This window comes from Equus quagga, chromosome 15 (assembly GCF_021613505.1).
Source record: "Equus quagga isolate Etosha38 chromosome 15, UCLA_HA_Equagga_1.0, whole genome shotgun sequence".
NCBI classification, from domain to species: Eukaryota; Metazoa; Chordata; class Mammalia; order Perissodactyla; family Equidae; genus Equus; species Equus quagga.
Genome location: NC_060281.1, coordinates 89,046,531 through 89,061,625, shown reverse-complemented (window position 1 = coordinate 89,061,625; position 15,095 = coordinate 89,046,531). Strand labels below are relative to the sequence as shown.

General features: G+C 44.3%; 3 gene segments (V, D, J or C); all 3 read left to right on the top strand.

Moving 5' to 3' along the window:
- The first annotated feature begins 650 nt into the window (after window positions 1–650).
- On the top strand, window positions 651–1,068 carry LOC124226578 (immunoglobulin lambda variable 2-18-like). The segment is given in 2 exon segments: window positions 651–696; window positions 815–1,068. Coding segments are annotated over 2 exon segments (300 nt in total).
- Window positions 1,069–3,991: 2,923 nt separating this feature from the next.
- On the top strand, window positions 3,992–4,575 carry LOC124227180 (immunoglobulin lambda variable 2-23-like). The segment is given in 2 exon segments: window positions 3,992–4,062; window positions 4,181–4,575. Coding segments are annotated over 2 exon segments (441 nt in total).
- An 8,423-nt stretch (window positions 4,576–12,998) lies between these two features.
- On the top strand, window positions 12,999–13,506 carry LOC124227179 (immunoglobulin lambda variable 3-19-like). The segment is given in 2 exon segments: window positions 12,999–13,044; window positions 13,193–13,506. Coding segments are annotated over 2 exon segments (360 nt in total).
- Window positions 13,507–15,095: the final 1,589 nt, after the last annotated feature.

The following is a 15,095-nucleotide window of genomic DNA, read 5'->3' as shown; positions in this document are numbered from 1 at the left end:
CTGGATTTGGCAAGGTACTTGTGGCTTCTGCTGTCCCAAATGAAGTTTCAAGAGCTGCTTCCCTTTGACCCCGACTTGTGTCCCAAAGTGGTATGTCCCTAATAAATAATCTAAAAGTACTAAAAAACCCCCTGGAGCTCAGCCTTGGGCCTCAGTCTCAAACCACTGCAGAGACAGAGGATAGAGTGATGCATGAAGACCCCTCCTAACTGAGGGGAATAAGGATTGAGGGGGATATGGGGTCCCCAGCTCTCCTTTGATACCATGGAAATGGAGCAATTGGCTATCTTTCAGCCACTCTAGGACCCTGTCCTCAGCTTTGCCCTGCACAACACAGAGGGAAGTCCTAGGATTTCTCACCCAGGAACCACCATGATTCCACAACAGGAAAGGTAGGGATACCCCTGGGCTGGATCCATTTCTGCATACTGTCGTGGGCTCAGTCTTTCCTGACTCATAATATGTCATTCACGAGTAAATTCTGCTGTCCAGGGATGCAGAACTATCTAAAATCAAGGGCCAAGTCAGAGAAAGATGAAGAAGCACAGGTGCAAGGCGCAAATTTGCATGGAGGTCCTTCCCTCCTCTGAGAGTTCTAGGGGAGCCCAGGGGTGGGGTCTAACAAGCCAGTGATCTCGGGCTTCTCCACCATGGCCAGTGCTCTGCTCCTCCTCACCATCCTCACTCAGGGCACAGGTGAGGACTTCAGAGAAGGGAAGACGGGGACACCTGGGCTCATCCTTGGTGTCCTCCTCCTCAGGCTCTATTGGGTCCCTGCGCTGAACTCACCAGAATGTGTTTTTCCTCTTTTCAGGGCCCTGGGCCCAGTCTGCCCTGACTCAGCCTCCCTGTGCATTTGGGGCTCTGGGACAGTCAGTCACCATCTCCTGCACTGGAAGCAGCAATGACATTGAGTGTTATAACCATGTCTCCTGGTACCAACATAGCTTGGGCACAGTCCCCAAACTTCTGATTTTTGCTATCAGTTCTTGGCCCTCAGGGATCCCTGCGCACTTCTCTGCCTCCAAGTCTGGCAACATGACTTCCCTGACCATCTCTGGGCTCTAGGCTGAAGAAGAGGCTGATTATTACTGTTGCTCATATGCAGGCAGTGGCAATTTACATAATGGTCCAAGTTTATCGAGGAGTAAGAACAAAACCTTCTCTGAGTTCACTCAAGTGCCTCAGCCCTAACTCAGGCTCTATTTGACTTTTTTTTCTTTGTTATATCCACCAGCACCTAAGCCTTAATACTATTTCCTTAGATAGAATTCACGTTCCCTGAAATTCCTCATTTTAGGTATGTGATTCAGTGGTTTTAACATATTCATGAGTCTATGCATCCATGAACACTCTATAAGCCAGAATGTTTCCAACCCCCTAAAGAAATGTCTCATCCATTAGCAGCCAGTCCCCATTTCTTTGGTTCTTCAGTCCTTCACAAACATTAATTTACTTTCTGTGTCTATGGATTTGCCTATTCTGGACATTTAACATAAATGGGATCCTACACTTCGTGGCCTTTTGCATTTGGCTTCTCTCACTCATCATAATTTTTTCAAGGTTAATCCATATTGAAGCATAGAGTATCAGTACTTCATCCCTTCTTATGGCCGAATAATATTGCATGGTATGGGTACACTGTATTTTATTTATCCTTTAATCAACTGATAGAATTTCATTAATTTTTCTGTCTCTTCTGTCATAACTCAAGGGCAAGTGATTCTTTCAAGATCTAGGGCATGAAAACTCTAGGTCCCCATCACTTCACGTGACAAAATAAAAATATCACATTCACTCTCAGGGAAATCTTTAGTAGGCATCAAGTCTACCTTCTGTCCACATGCTTAGAGCCTCCTAAGGATTCCATGTTGAGAGACATCTCTCCTTGTTTTCTACCTGTTGTTTGAACGTGTCCCAGAAATGCTGGAGAGGGCAGGGCGGGGGTCTGGGCCTCAGCTTCTCAAAACAGGAGGGGACTTTCTCTCACTATTCGCTCTTTTTTTTTTCCTTTTCCAGTTGCTTTATTTAGAGGTTCTAGGTGACTGTTTCTACCATCCCCAAAGGCTACAAGGGCAGATTTTTCACCTTGTTCTTACTGTTTCTTATAAAAACTTTCTCCACATCTACATGTGTTCTGAGTTCTTGTCTATGAAACTAAGGAAAGGAAAAGTATTCAGATATATTTCAGTTAATTTTTCTAAATTCCTTTTATTATGAGATACATCATCATAAAGCAGAGTGTGTGAAAGGAATATTCAAAATTTAAGGAAGAATAAAACATGGAAACCACATCTACCCATGGCTACCCCTACGCCCCCAAAGCCTATCCATCTACCCCACTTCCCACTTAGCCACCGTGTTGATGTGGTGTTAGTCATTCTATTGTTTTCTTTACATTCCTTCTCACAGCTCCAAAGGTTGCATCCCCAAACAACATAGCTTGAAATAGTGAGAACTAGCAACAAGCCAGCTGAGTGAGGAAAGGCCAATGTGTCTATCAGGTGAGGTCCCAGGAGACATGGACCCTAAGAGGGGCTCAGGCTCAGTCTTAGGAGAAGATCTGCTGTGATCTACTGGAGCCTCTCCTGAAAATGGCAGACAAGGCTCCAGAGGAAGAGAAGGGACCCCTAGACTTGGGCCTGTGGCTTTGCTGTATGTGGGCAGATCCTGTGTCTTTAGCACAAATATTGTCAGGGGATTAGCTGCCCCACACTTTCTGCTACTTAGCTTGGCATGGCCTGTCTGCCTCATATGATTAACTTTTCTAAGTACTCAAAGAACCAGCCATGAGTTCTGTCGAGGTTTTACAGCTGCGTTTGGTGGTGAAAAAGGGTAGGGTAGGCTTCCTACATCTTAAATGGACCTCGTACCTGATAAAACTATGTTTGTTCTGAAAAATTAAATCAGTTTAAACCAATGACCATCTAAAAACATGAAGGAGGAACAAGAGTTTTAAAAGCTATTTAAGGAAAGACCAAGAATAAATATTTTCACGGTTCATGAGGTCATTTTTTCTGTGGCCATCGCAAGGTGGAGGAAAACAAACAGAAAACACGTCTGGATGACCAGACCAATAAATCAAAGATAAAATGGAATGCAATATTTGGATAATATAAAGTTCATAATAAATATCACTGTTGTTTGCATAGAAATGCCCCATTCTCAAACAAACCTACACTGTCCTCTGTCATTAATCTCCTCTTAGGTCCTATACAAAGGCCAGTGGTCTTTATAATTATCCTTTCTCATCTTGAGAATCAGAAGCTGAGGAAGGATAAGTCACCTGCTTAAGAGTGGAAACTGCCGAATAGGGAGAAGCTGACTCAGGGTCAGGACTGTGGCTGCTGCCGGGTGCTCCTTGTCCCTCCATGAGGCTCCCTGACAAATGCACCTGATGCTCCATGTGGCATGCGGTGAGTGGCCTGGGAGTGACTGATCAGCTTGTGAAATTTGGTGCTGCAAAAACTTTAGAACAAAGAAGTGCAGGTGGAAACATGGCAAGATTGCAGCTGGGGAGACCCCACTACCACCCACAACTAAGAGCTCTTGTTTCCACAGAAGGGGGCCATGACACTATCCTAAAAATGGAAAGATCTTGAAGAGGGGGCACCAAGCAGAGGGCACTGCAGAGTGTGTCTCCAGCTTGAGAGGGTCACAGAGACACAGTCACATCACAGCAGAGACACTGAAGGTCCAAGAGGTTATTAACATGAGGGACTTCAGCAGATTTTTCTCTCCTGTGCAAATTAGTTATAAACAATTCAAGTAAGTGCCCCTCGGGATAAACATGAGAAAGAGTTTTATTCCCTTCAGCTTTACTCTGTGATCCAGTGATGCAGAAGGATCTAGAGTCCAGGGCCATGTCAGAGGTAGGTGAAGAGAGGGAGGTGCAGGAAGCAGATTTGCATGGAGGTCCCTCCCTCCTCTCGGTAGAGGTGGGGATAAGAGAGGTCTAGGGGAGCCAGACCCAGGGTTGGGGGCTCAGAAGGCAGTGCCCTTGGGGCGTCTCCACTATGGCCTGGGCTCTGTTCCTCATCACCCTCCTCACTCAGGGTACAGGTGAGACCTGCAGGGAAGGGACCATGGGGACATCTCAGCTGATCCTTTGTCTCCTCTTCCTCAGGTTCAGCTGGGACTCCAGCACTGAACTCACCAGAGTGTGTTTTACTTCTTTCAGGGTCCTGGGGCCAGTCTGCCCTGATTCAGCCTTCTTCGGTGTCCGTGGCTCTAGGACAGTCGGTCACCATCTCCTGTGCTGGAAGCAGCAGTGACATTGGGTATTATAACTCTATTTCCTGGTACCAACAGCACCCAGGCACAACCCCAAAGCTGCTGATTTACTATACCAATAAGAAGCACTCAGGGATCCCTGATCGCTTCTCTGGCTCCAAGTCTGGGAACACGGCCTCCCTGACCATCTCTGGGCTCCAGGCTGAGGATGAGGCTGAGTATTACTGTTGTTCATATGCAAGCAGTGGCAATTTACACAGTGGTCCAAGTTCATGGGGAAGTGAGACCAAAACCTGCCCTCTGCTTGCAGGCTCCCTCCTTGCTCTGGAGATGCTTTCCTGACACTGGGTCAAGGGGGATTCATGTGACATAGTTTTGAAAATTCTGTTCTCTCTCAGCTCCTTTCTCCTCCCACAATGATGTCCAATAGGAAAAATGTTCTGAGGTTTATTGTTTTGGGACACTAGGAACTTTATCTTTGCCTGTGTGATGTAGTTCCCAGATGTGTCACTCTTTCCTGATTTTCAACAATAGTGCAACGGGTAATTCCATGTGTCAACTTGACTGTGTTAAGAGATGCCCAATAATCTGGTAATGTATTATTTCTGAGTATGTCTGTGAGGATGTCTTCAGATGAGATTTGCATTTGAATTGTAGACTGTGTAAAGAAGACCACCCTTGTCATTGCCCATGGGCATCGTCCATCCAGCTGAGGGCGTGCATAGAAGAAAATGATGGAGGAAGAAGGAATTTGCTCTCTGCTTGATCTGAGACATCTGTCTTCTCCTACCCTTGGACATTGGCACTGCTGGTACATCTGCTTTCAGACTCAGACCAGGACTTAGACCTTGGGGCCCCATTCTTGGGCCTCTGGACTCAAACTGAATTATATAACTGTTTTTCCTGGTTCTCCAGCTTTCAGAGACCCTTTCGTGGGACTTGTCAACCCTCATAACTCTGTGAACCAATTTCTATAATAAATCATATTCGTATATATATATATATATATATATACGTACATATATATTCAGTTTCTCTGGAGAACGCAGGCTAATACAGATTTTGGTACCTGGAGTCATTCTAGAGAAATAGAATTTTAGTGATGAGTTTTCTAAATTGGTTCTGAGGTTTCTAGAATTGTCTGTCTAATCTACGTGGATTTAATGATGCTAATGACTGTATTTCCGTTAGTAAAGACATCATTGATAGTCCATGTCATGAACTGTTTATAGAGATAAGCAAAATATGTGCACTGGATACTTCCAATTAAACACTTATAAGAAGCAAAGAGCTAAGTATATGATACTGTCAACGCAAATAGTCCCTAACCAATCTAAAACTGAATGTTGGGATGAGTTTATTACGAGCCAGATCTGAGGACTATCCCAGGGCCTGCCTTCCCCAAGGGAGGAAGGGCACCAAAGAAGTGGGGTGTACAGAGTAGTTATATGCAGTCTTGGGACAATGAGCATGCATCACATATGTTAGGATTGTCCCTTTGACAATTGTCATGAGATTTTTAGCTGGCCTAGCAGATCAGTGGTCATCAGGTCAGTGGTCACAAGGTAAGTGATCACAAGGTGAGCACAGAAGGTCAATAATTAATCCTTAGTTTAGGGAGAGATGCTTATTTTACAGGAATTGCTAATATAGGAGGAAGTTACAGCCCTATCTTTAGGGATTCTTGTCTTTGGGGCATAGTAAATACTCAAAGCAATTATACAATGCATGCTCAACATGCCAGGTCAGGCCCTTTTGGAAAAACAAGGTCAGGCCAAGTTAGTTTTAAGCCAATGGCTTCCTCATATACTCCAATATATCCTATTGCTTGTCATTTATTTATCAGTACTTTCAAACAGTTTTGGAAGACTTAGGAATATAATGACATTGATTGCTTGCTATTAATGTTGCTGGCAAAGTAGTGAAGGAAAAAGGTGAGTTTAGGGATTCTAATTTCCAGGTCAAGGGCCATGTAAATGACCTTAGAGCTTCAGGGTGTGCCATGTAGGAAATCATTATCTCATAGCTGCTGGACTAAAACTGCAGAAAATCAAATTGGAACCTCATCCCTTGATTGGCTAAATTACAACACAGGTTAAATTCCAAACCTTGCAGGGTATCTACTGTTAAAGTGAGGATACTGATGGGGAAAAAACAGGATCCTGGAATTTGGGATGGGGATATGTGGGAGACCTTGCTGAAGCTGGGGACATTGAGCTCTTTGGTTCTGATGAATCTTCTTTACCAGTGGAAGAGATCACCTTGTTACAGAAACCAAAGTGGGTTCCCTCCTGATGAGTTAAATCAGACTCTCGCCCAGAAGTAGTTGCCTCACAAAGTAAACTATATTTGCAGCAAATAGGAGACCATGAGGAATCATTTCCAGAGTCTTAGCATCAAGGAAAAAAGGGAAGCAAGGACATTTATTTCAGATGGGGAATGAATATTCTAAAGGGAGAGGTGGGTATCGCTTGTGCAGGCTCAGTTGGAAAACATGCTTCTATGTTATGGTAATAGGGCCTAAGCTCCTAGGGAGGTTGGTGATTGCCTCTCCGTAACATAACAAAAGGAAAAAGAATAATTTGGAAAAATAGTTAAAATACCCAAAGGATCCTTGAGTTCTGTGAGGGTAACTAGTTGGTGACATCATCACTACCAGTGACAGAGGTCTCTGCACCTCTGTCAGAGGGGATTACTCCTTCATTGCCTGAGCAAAAGATAATAGCCTCTCTGAGGCACTTCCCATAAAAGGCAATGCTGATTCTCTTCAGGACCCACCCACACCACCCTTCTTTGCTTCTAGACCTATAGTTAGACTCAAATCCCAGCAGGTTCCTAAAGGTGAGGTACAGTGTGTCTCACAAGGAGGTACCTTATACTGCAAAAAACCTACTTGATTTTTCTGATTCACGCAAACAGAAACCTCAAGAACATGTGTGGGAATGGATACTAAAGATGTGGGATTATGGAGGGATGGACATAAAGTTGGATTAGGCTGAACGTATTGATATGGGCTCACTAAGCAGATATTTTGCATTTAATGTTGCAGCGCAGTGATTCAGCGAGAGCTCTAACAGTTTTTTGCCTGGTTGGTTGAAACTTAATGAAATGGTGGCCCATTGTGAGTGAAGTAGGAGAGCCAGACCTGCTTTGATTTGATGTACAGGAAGAGATTGAAAAGGAGGAAGGATTGGAATGTGAAAGGTGGAATGGATTTGTCATTTAAGACCTACTCACCCACATTGGGAGGGTCCGGAAGACATACCTCCTACCATAACTGTGAGAAATATATTTGTGAGGGAAACCTCAACATCCTTGCAGAGCTCAGTGATCATTCTTCTCTAGGCCAGACCTTACAGTGGAAACTGTAACCACTCAGTTGGAAAGTCTAAGTATACTTGGAGAAATTGGGATCCTGGGGTGGCAAGGCCAAATGGTGGCACTCAACTGCTAAAGGTAATGTGGATGTGGTTACCACAATGGACAGCAGAGTCAAAGCAGTGATCAGAAGAGTCCGACTTGCACAGACCTATGTCGTTGGTTAGGCAATCATGGTGTTCCTAGAAGTGAAACAGGCATGAAGCCTATTAAAGTCATACCTGATCTCTATAAACAGAAAATTTCTAGGTCAAGTGAACAAATGTCTAACTCAAATAATAAAAGCAGAGATCAGGGTCTCTTAATCAGTTCCCAGACTAGAGCAGTTTACAGACCCAGAACCACTTGAATGAAGGTGGCTGAGTCCCCTTTAAGAAGGACCTCAGTACACTGTCAAAAATTTATGCTGTTGACCTTTCTTGCCTTCCCCAAAGGAGCCAATGGCCTTTTACCAGAGTGACTATGCACTGACAAAAAGGAAATAATCAGACTTTTCAGAGAATACTGGACACTGGCTCTAAACTGACATTGATTCCAGGAGGCCCAAAAGATCAATGTGGCTTTCTAGTCAGAGTTGGGCTTATGGAGATCATGTGATCAATTAAGTTTTATCTCAGGTCTGTCCCACAGTGGGTACAGTGTGTCCATGAATCCATTCTATGGCTATTTCCCCAGTTCCAGAATGTAGTTACCATCAGGAACTCAGTTTTACCTGACCCATCAAGCCATAAACCTGGGCATGCACAGCAATACTTCCTCATCAGATGGAAATGTGTATGTGTGATCAGGCCCAAGCAGACCCTGAAGGCACAAGTAAGTTACATGAATAAGCGTATAACTGGCCTGTGGTCTTTGTTCTGTAAGATGGTTCTTTTGGACATTAGTCAGCCATCTTCCCTCTTGATAGCAAGCTGTAATAAAGAACCCTTTCTCTCCTACCTCCTTGCCTCCTGACTGTTGGCATGTCTTTCAGAAGACCCGCTTTGGCCAGTAACACCAATTTCCCTGATTTTTCATGTCCATAAATGACATGGAGGCTTTTGAGAAAGGACTGAGGCTTGTTTGAAAGAGAATCAGCCAGAGACCCAGTGTTGAATCTATCAGGACTAAAGTCTCTTTTGGGATAGGAGACTTTTGTACATGTGAAAATCAGAGGATGCTGTGGGACCACATGTCTGTTTGTCAGGGGCACTGGACAAGCTGCAAATATTTTCAGCTGACACCATTTGCATTTTTTACAAGTGTTCACAAAGCATGCCTCAGCAGCTGTGACAACCCTCACACTCAGAGAGGGAGGAGACATGAAGGAAAACAGGAACAAAGCCCTCATAACCCCCTCCTCCACCAACCCCTCATCTGGCAGTGTGTTTACCCAGCTAGGACTCAGCCCTGGGTGCAAGAAGGAAACTGAGTGACATGTGTCATCTTGTAGTTAGCTGAGGCACAGGGGTCACAGGGCCATTTCCCATCCTCCCCACTCCTCCACCAAGGGTTTTCAGTGACTTTGTCTCAATAAGGCCTCCCATGGGTCCCTATAGTGGGGATTTTCCTCCACTGCTTACACAGTAAGAAAGGGAGTCAGGAGGACTATAGGGAAGTAAATCCAAACCCCATTGTGAACCACACCACATCCATGTCCCCCTGGGCCTTGTGGAGCTAACAACTAGGAAAAAGGTCAGCGGTAGCCTCTGATGGACAGACAGAGGGAGAAATTGCTAGAAGTGATGACAGTGAATGGAAAAGGGAGGCAGATAAAGATCATCCCCTGCTGTGCTTAGATGGTGACCAAGCAGTGAGGGAGCTTCCACTACAACGCCTTGTCAGAGAGGGACCAAGAGCCCATTATAGTCCATTTCTTATGATCAAGGTCACCACAGGGGTAGGTTCTCATCAGAGGCCACCGTTGGCTCTTGTCATGTGAAAGAGACTAAAGAACAGTGTGAAGGACGAATATCCCTTCCCGGGTTGTTCACACCTGTGCACTTCACCTCACAGATGCCAGGTGATCCTGAGACCACGGTAACAGTTTGTGTCAAAAATACTTGTTGCTGTGGCCTTAGCAGAATCTAGAGAATGGACATCATCTTGTGTCGTTGCCACACTGGGGAATCTCTAAAGTCTGATGAGCTATTCACAAAGCAGTACAGGGAGCAGCTGAAACAGGTCACAGGACCTGCACGTGGAGGCACGCTGGAGTTGGTGTAGCTGTGAGTGTGACAGGGCAGGCCAGGCAGGCGGGCCAGAGTGAGAGTGTGCTGGAGGAGGGTTCCTTTCCTCTTTGGCTTATCCTACATCTCTCACTCTCTGTCTCTCTCTCTGACTCTTTCTCTCTTTCTGGATTTCTCTGTTTAGTCATGTTCCATTTAATTCTTCCAATGTATCTTTATCGTATGTTGTGCCTTTTATATTTCTCTTCTCCTTGTCTTTTCCTGTCCATTTTGTGTGTGTGTTTGTGTATGTGTCAGTCTTTATTCCCTAATGGTCATAGTATGAAAACGTATGACATTGTGTCTGTCACTGTCCTGGGTGTCCTGTGTGGCAACTAGAATCCAGGCCCCTCACCTAAAGAAAGGAGTCCTCTTTCCCCAGAGGCTGGGATGTCAACAGCCATATCTCTAGGACTTGCTTCTGCTGAAGAGAGCTGGCACACTGGGGACACTCCCCTTGTTGGTGGCAGCCTGCATTTAAAGACCTGTGCCTGTGTTGGGATAGAGGCAGGGCCCCCATCCCATTCATTAGGATCTGAAGAGCACCAGCCACCAGAGAGCCCCATTCATTCCACGGTATGCCTGGCTGTGAGTGCTTCACAGATCAACATCTGTCTCCACCCACATCTGCTCCCTTCATCCCTTCCTGTCATTGGAGTGTGTTCTCTGGTTTATCTAGACTTCCTGCACACTAATCTCTGAGTGAGAGTTTCTCCTGGGAATTTGACTTGCCACAGTTGATTTCCTTCTTTTATTTTTTTTATTGAGTTATAATTTACATAGACTAAAACCCACTCTTTTTAGTGAACAGTTCTGTGAGTTTTAATAAAGGCACTTCCACAGCCATGATGTATAGCAGTTCAATATTTATCCATAAATTTCCCAGACCTCTTGATAGTCCCAAACTCTGTCCACCCACAACTCCTAATCTGTTGTCTGTCACCATATTTGGGTGGTTGCAAGAATATCATTTAAATGGAGTCATACGTGGCAGCCTTTTGGTTCTGTCATCTTTCCCTCAGCATAATGCATTTGAGATGCTTCTATGTTGTTTTATGTCAATAGTTCATTCCATTTTCCTTGCTGAGTAGAATTCCTTTGCACAGATGAACCACAGTCTGTTTATCCATCTCCAGGTGAAGTAACATCTGAGTTGTTTCCAGTTTTCACTCTTTGAAAATTTCACATAAAACCTTTATACCACTTGTTATGGTTTTTGGGTAGACATAAGTTTTCATGTCTCTCGGGTAAATACCTGGGAGTAGAATTTATGGGTCATATGGTAAAAAAATTTGAACTTTCTCAGAAACTGCCAAACTGGTTTCTGATGTGGATGATTGATTTTGCTTTTTCATTGTCTCCAGGCATTTATGAGACTTCCAGTTGTTCCACATCCCCATTATCACTTGATTGCCAGGTTTTATTCAAGCCACTTTAATATTTCTGTAGTGGTGTCTCACAATGCTTTTAATTTTCATTTCCTTAGTGACATGTGATGTTGAACTTCTTTTCAGGTATTTCTTTGTCATCTGTGTATTTTGTTTGATGAAGAGTTTGATCAAATCTTTGTCCATTTTCCAATTCAAATTCCACTGGTAACTTGTACTCATTTGTGTCTGTGTATTTAGGTCAATGTGAATTTATCCCATGAGTAGGTTCACATGTCCACCACCACAGTAAAGATACAAAATAGTTCCATCTCCACAAGAATCCCTCATGTTGTCCTTTTATAACAATATCTACCTCCTCCTCCTGAGATGCCCTTCAATGCCCCTAAATCCCTGGCATCCACTAATTTATTCTGTATTTCCAAATTTTTATCTTTTCAGAAATGATATATAGAAATAAAAAATACAGTCCGACAGTATGTAGTCTTCTAGGGTTGGCATTTTTCACTCTGCATAATACTTCTACATTAATCATCAAAATTGTGTGCATTAAGAGTCTCTTCCTTTTCATTGCTGAGTAGCATTCCATGGTTTTGGAGTACCAAAGTCTGTTTATGCATCCACCCATAAGGACATCTGGATTGTTCTCACTGTGGGCCTATTACACATAAAGTTATATGAACATTTGTGTATAATTTCTCTGTGAACATACATTTTCTTTTTTTTCTGAAATAAATGCTCAAGATCACAATTGCTGGGTTGTATGGTAACCAACAGTTTAGTTTTTTAAGAAGCTGCCATGCTCTTTCCCAGAGTTGCTGCACCATTTCACATTCCCTTCAGCAAGCATGCGTGATCCAGTTTCTCCACATCCTCACCAGCTTTTACAGTTGTCACTATTTTTATGGCAGCCATTCTGATAGGTGTGTAGGGATGTCTCCTCGTGGTTTTCATTTGCACTCCCCTCACAGCTAATGAAGAACATCTTTTCAGGTGCTCTTTGCCATCTCTACGTCCTCTTCCATGAAATGCTTGTTCTTATTCATTGCCCAATTTATGAACGGATTTTATTTTTACTTTTAAGATTTGAGAGTTCTTCATATACTCTGTACACTAGTCGTTCATTGGGTATGTGGTTTGCAAATATTTTCTGTCTGTTACTTGATTTTTTATCCTTTTTAGAGAGTTTTACAAAACAGAATATGTTAATTTTGATAAGATTCAATGTATTGATCATCCTATTACAAATCATGCTTCTAGTGTCATCAAAAATTGTTATTTAGCCCTAGATCCCAAAGATTTCTCCTATTTCGTTTCCTAAAACATGAAAAAAGTGTTCCCTGAAAGATAAATGAGTAATTTCACTGTATTTGATCATGAATTCTGTCCTCTCATACAACAGCATGACCACTCTCCCTACAAGCTCATGCTTCATTACAGTCCAGCCCACCCCCATGGATGACCCATCATTAGAGAATGACTGAGGGGTTCTCTCCAAGCCCAGAGAGGAAGCCCAGGGCACAGACTGAGGTGAATGTGCATGTGCCGGGGGCAGGGTTCAGCACTTTCTCACTCAACACCAGAGAGGCTCTGAGTGCTCATGGACAGGCCCTGGGGACAGGAACCACTTTCACAGCCTCCTTTAAACTGAGCTCTTTTCTGATCATCAGGGAGACATCCAACAAGGCCACAAAAGGGGGAAGTAGATTTGCATTTCTTTAGAGAATAAGAGAGGCCCTGAGGCACATCCCCAGCTGTGGGCTCAGAAGAAGAGCTCTGGGGCATCTCCACCATGGCCTGGACCCCTCTCCTGCTCCCTCTCCTCACTCTCTGCACAGGTGTTGCCCCTCAGGGCTCAGCCCCCAAAGAAACCAGGGAACAGCCTGGGCCTGACCTTCAGCTCTGCAGAGGGGAGGCTGCAGGGTGTGTGCCCTCTGAGAATGAGAACTTCATCCTCACACTCACCTCTCTTCTCCTCTTTTGCAGGTTCTGTGTCCTCTTCTAAGCTTACTCAGTATCCTGCAGTGTCATTTTCCTTGGGACAGACAGCCACCATCACCTGCCAGGGAGAAACCCTAAGAAGCCACTATCCTAGCTGGTACCAGAAGAATACAGGACAGGCCCCTGTATTGCTCATCTATGGTAATAACAACCGGCCCTCAAGGATCCCTGCCCGATTTTCCAGCTCCTACTCAGAGGACACAGGCACCCTGACCATCAGTGGGGTCCAGATCGAGGATGAGGCTGACTATTACTGCCAATCGTGGGGCAGTGATTATGCTCACAGTGGCACAGGCTGATGGGGAAGTGAGACATAAACCCCTTCTCATCTGTGTCACACACGTCTCCAGCCCCAGGAGAATAGAGACAGCCCTGAGCAGGTCTGGCCCAGGTCACCAGATCTGAGCTCCCTAGGCTGCCCTCTCCTCCCAGCCCTCCAGGCAGGTTCTGTGGAGGATGGATCAGGGTTGAATTTAGGGCTGGTGGGATGGTGCTGTCCTGGTGTTTTCTGGGCAAGGATGCGAATTGAGGACAGAAAGCTTGGGTGGAAGGACAGAGAGAGGGCGATATACGGCCATTGGTCATTATGTCTGCATTTCCATATGAGAGTGACTGGGCCACCTATTGGTCCACTTGTCAGTTGTTAATGCCCAGAACTGGTAAGGTCAGCTGGTGCTCTGAAATCTCTTACTTCCATGACAGCCTGGGACACTGAATGGAGCAAACTAAGGTAGGGGACACAGGACTGTCCATCTAGATTCCCTGTTCAGGGCTCTCACACCCATCTAACATTGCTGGGAGTCCTTGAATGTTCATAGCTGTCTCCTCAATAGGAAGCACCTTTTTCTGCAGAGATTTGCCTTGCCCAAGCTTATGCCCCTCTCTGAGTGTTACTTGGGTCCAATGACTGCCTGATTCCAAGTCCCCAACATCCTGCCTCAATTTGGGATGACCTTACAGGGTCTGAGCTGAGTCCTCATTTGTACCCATGTTGCTGGTCTACCTAGTCTTGCCTCCATGCTTCCTTCCAGATAGATCACCCCAAAACCTACTCCTTGCAATTCTCCATGTCACAGTGTGTTTCCAGAGAGCCAAAGAGAAAATAAAACTCTAGAGGGAAGAGTATGGAAGAGGAGAGATCTGCACAAACAGAGAACCATGGAGCTCTGCACATATTCCTAAGAGGACTGATGAGTCATGTGTGGGAGGAAACTGTGTGAAGTTGAAGAAAGAACCAGAGGCACTAGAAGAACATTCCGCAGGGCTCACACTGACACAATCATATAGTGCTTGTTCCCAAGTCAGAGAGGCAAGATCTTTCTTAAGGCATCAGATTGACTTGTCAGGAGAACTTTTCTCAGTCATGAGGAACGTTAATCCCGGACTAAATGCCTTCTGCTGCCACTTAAGCAAGTGTACCACAAGTTGAGAAAGGATGGACCTGTGTCCAAGTAACTTTACTGAATCCAAAATAAACAACAAAAGTATAGAGAGAAATAGGAGTATACAGGACCCAACCAGGAAGATTTTACCATATCTGGCATCCTATCAAAATTTTCTTACAAAGAATCAGGAAAATAAGAGCAATAATAAGTACAAAAGTCAATTCATCTAAATTGGCCCTGAAATTGTGAAAATGATATAACTTATAGATGAGGATACCAAAAAAATATTATAACTATATTTCATGTGTTCATGAGGGTAGAGGAAAGATTGAATATGTTAGTGGCGACATATGCACATATACACAGGTATTCACTGACCTCCTGGCCCTGCTTTAGAAGCACCATACATATAATATATAAATGACCCCAAATCAATAGTGTAACATTACATCCTCAGATACTATAAAAAGAAGATAAAATTGAAACAAAAGCAGGAAGAAGGA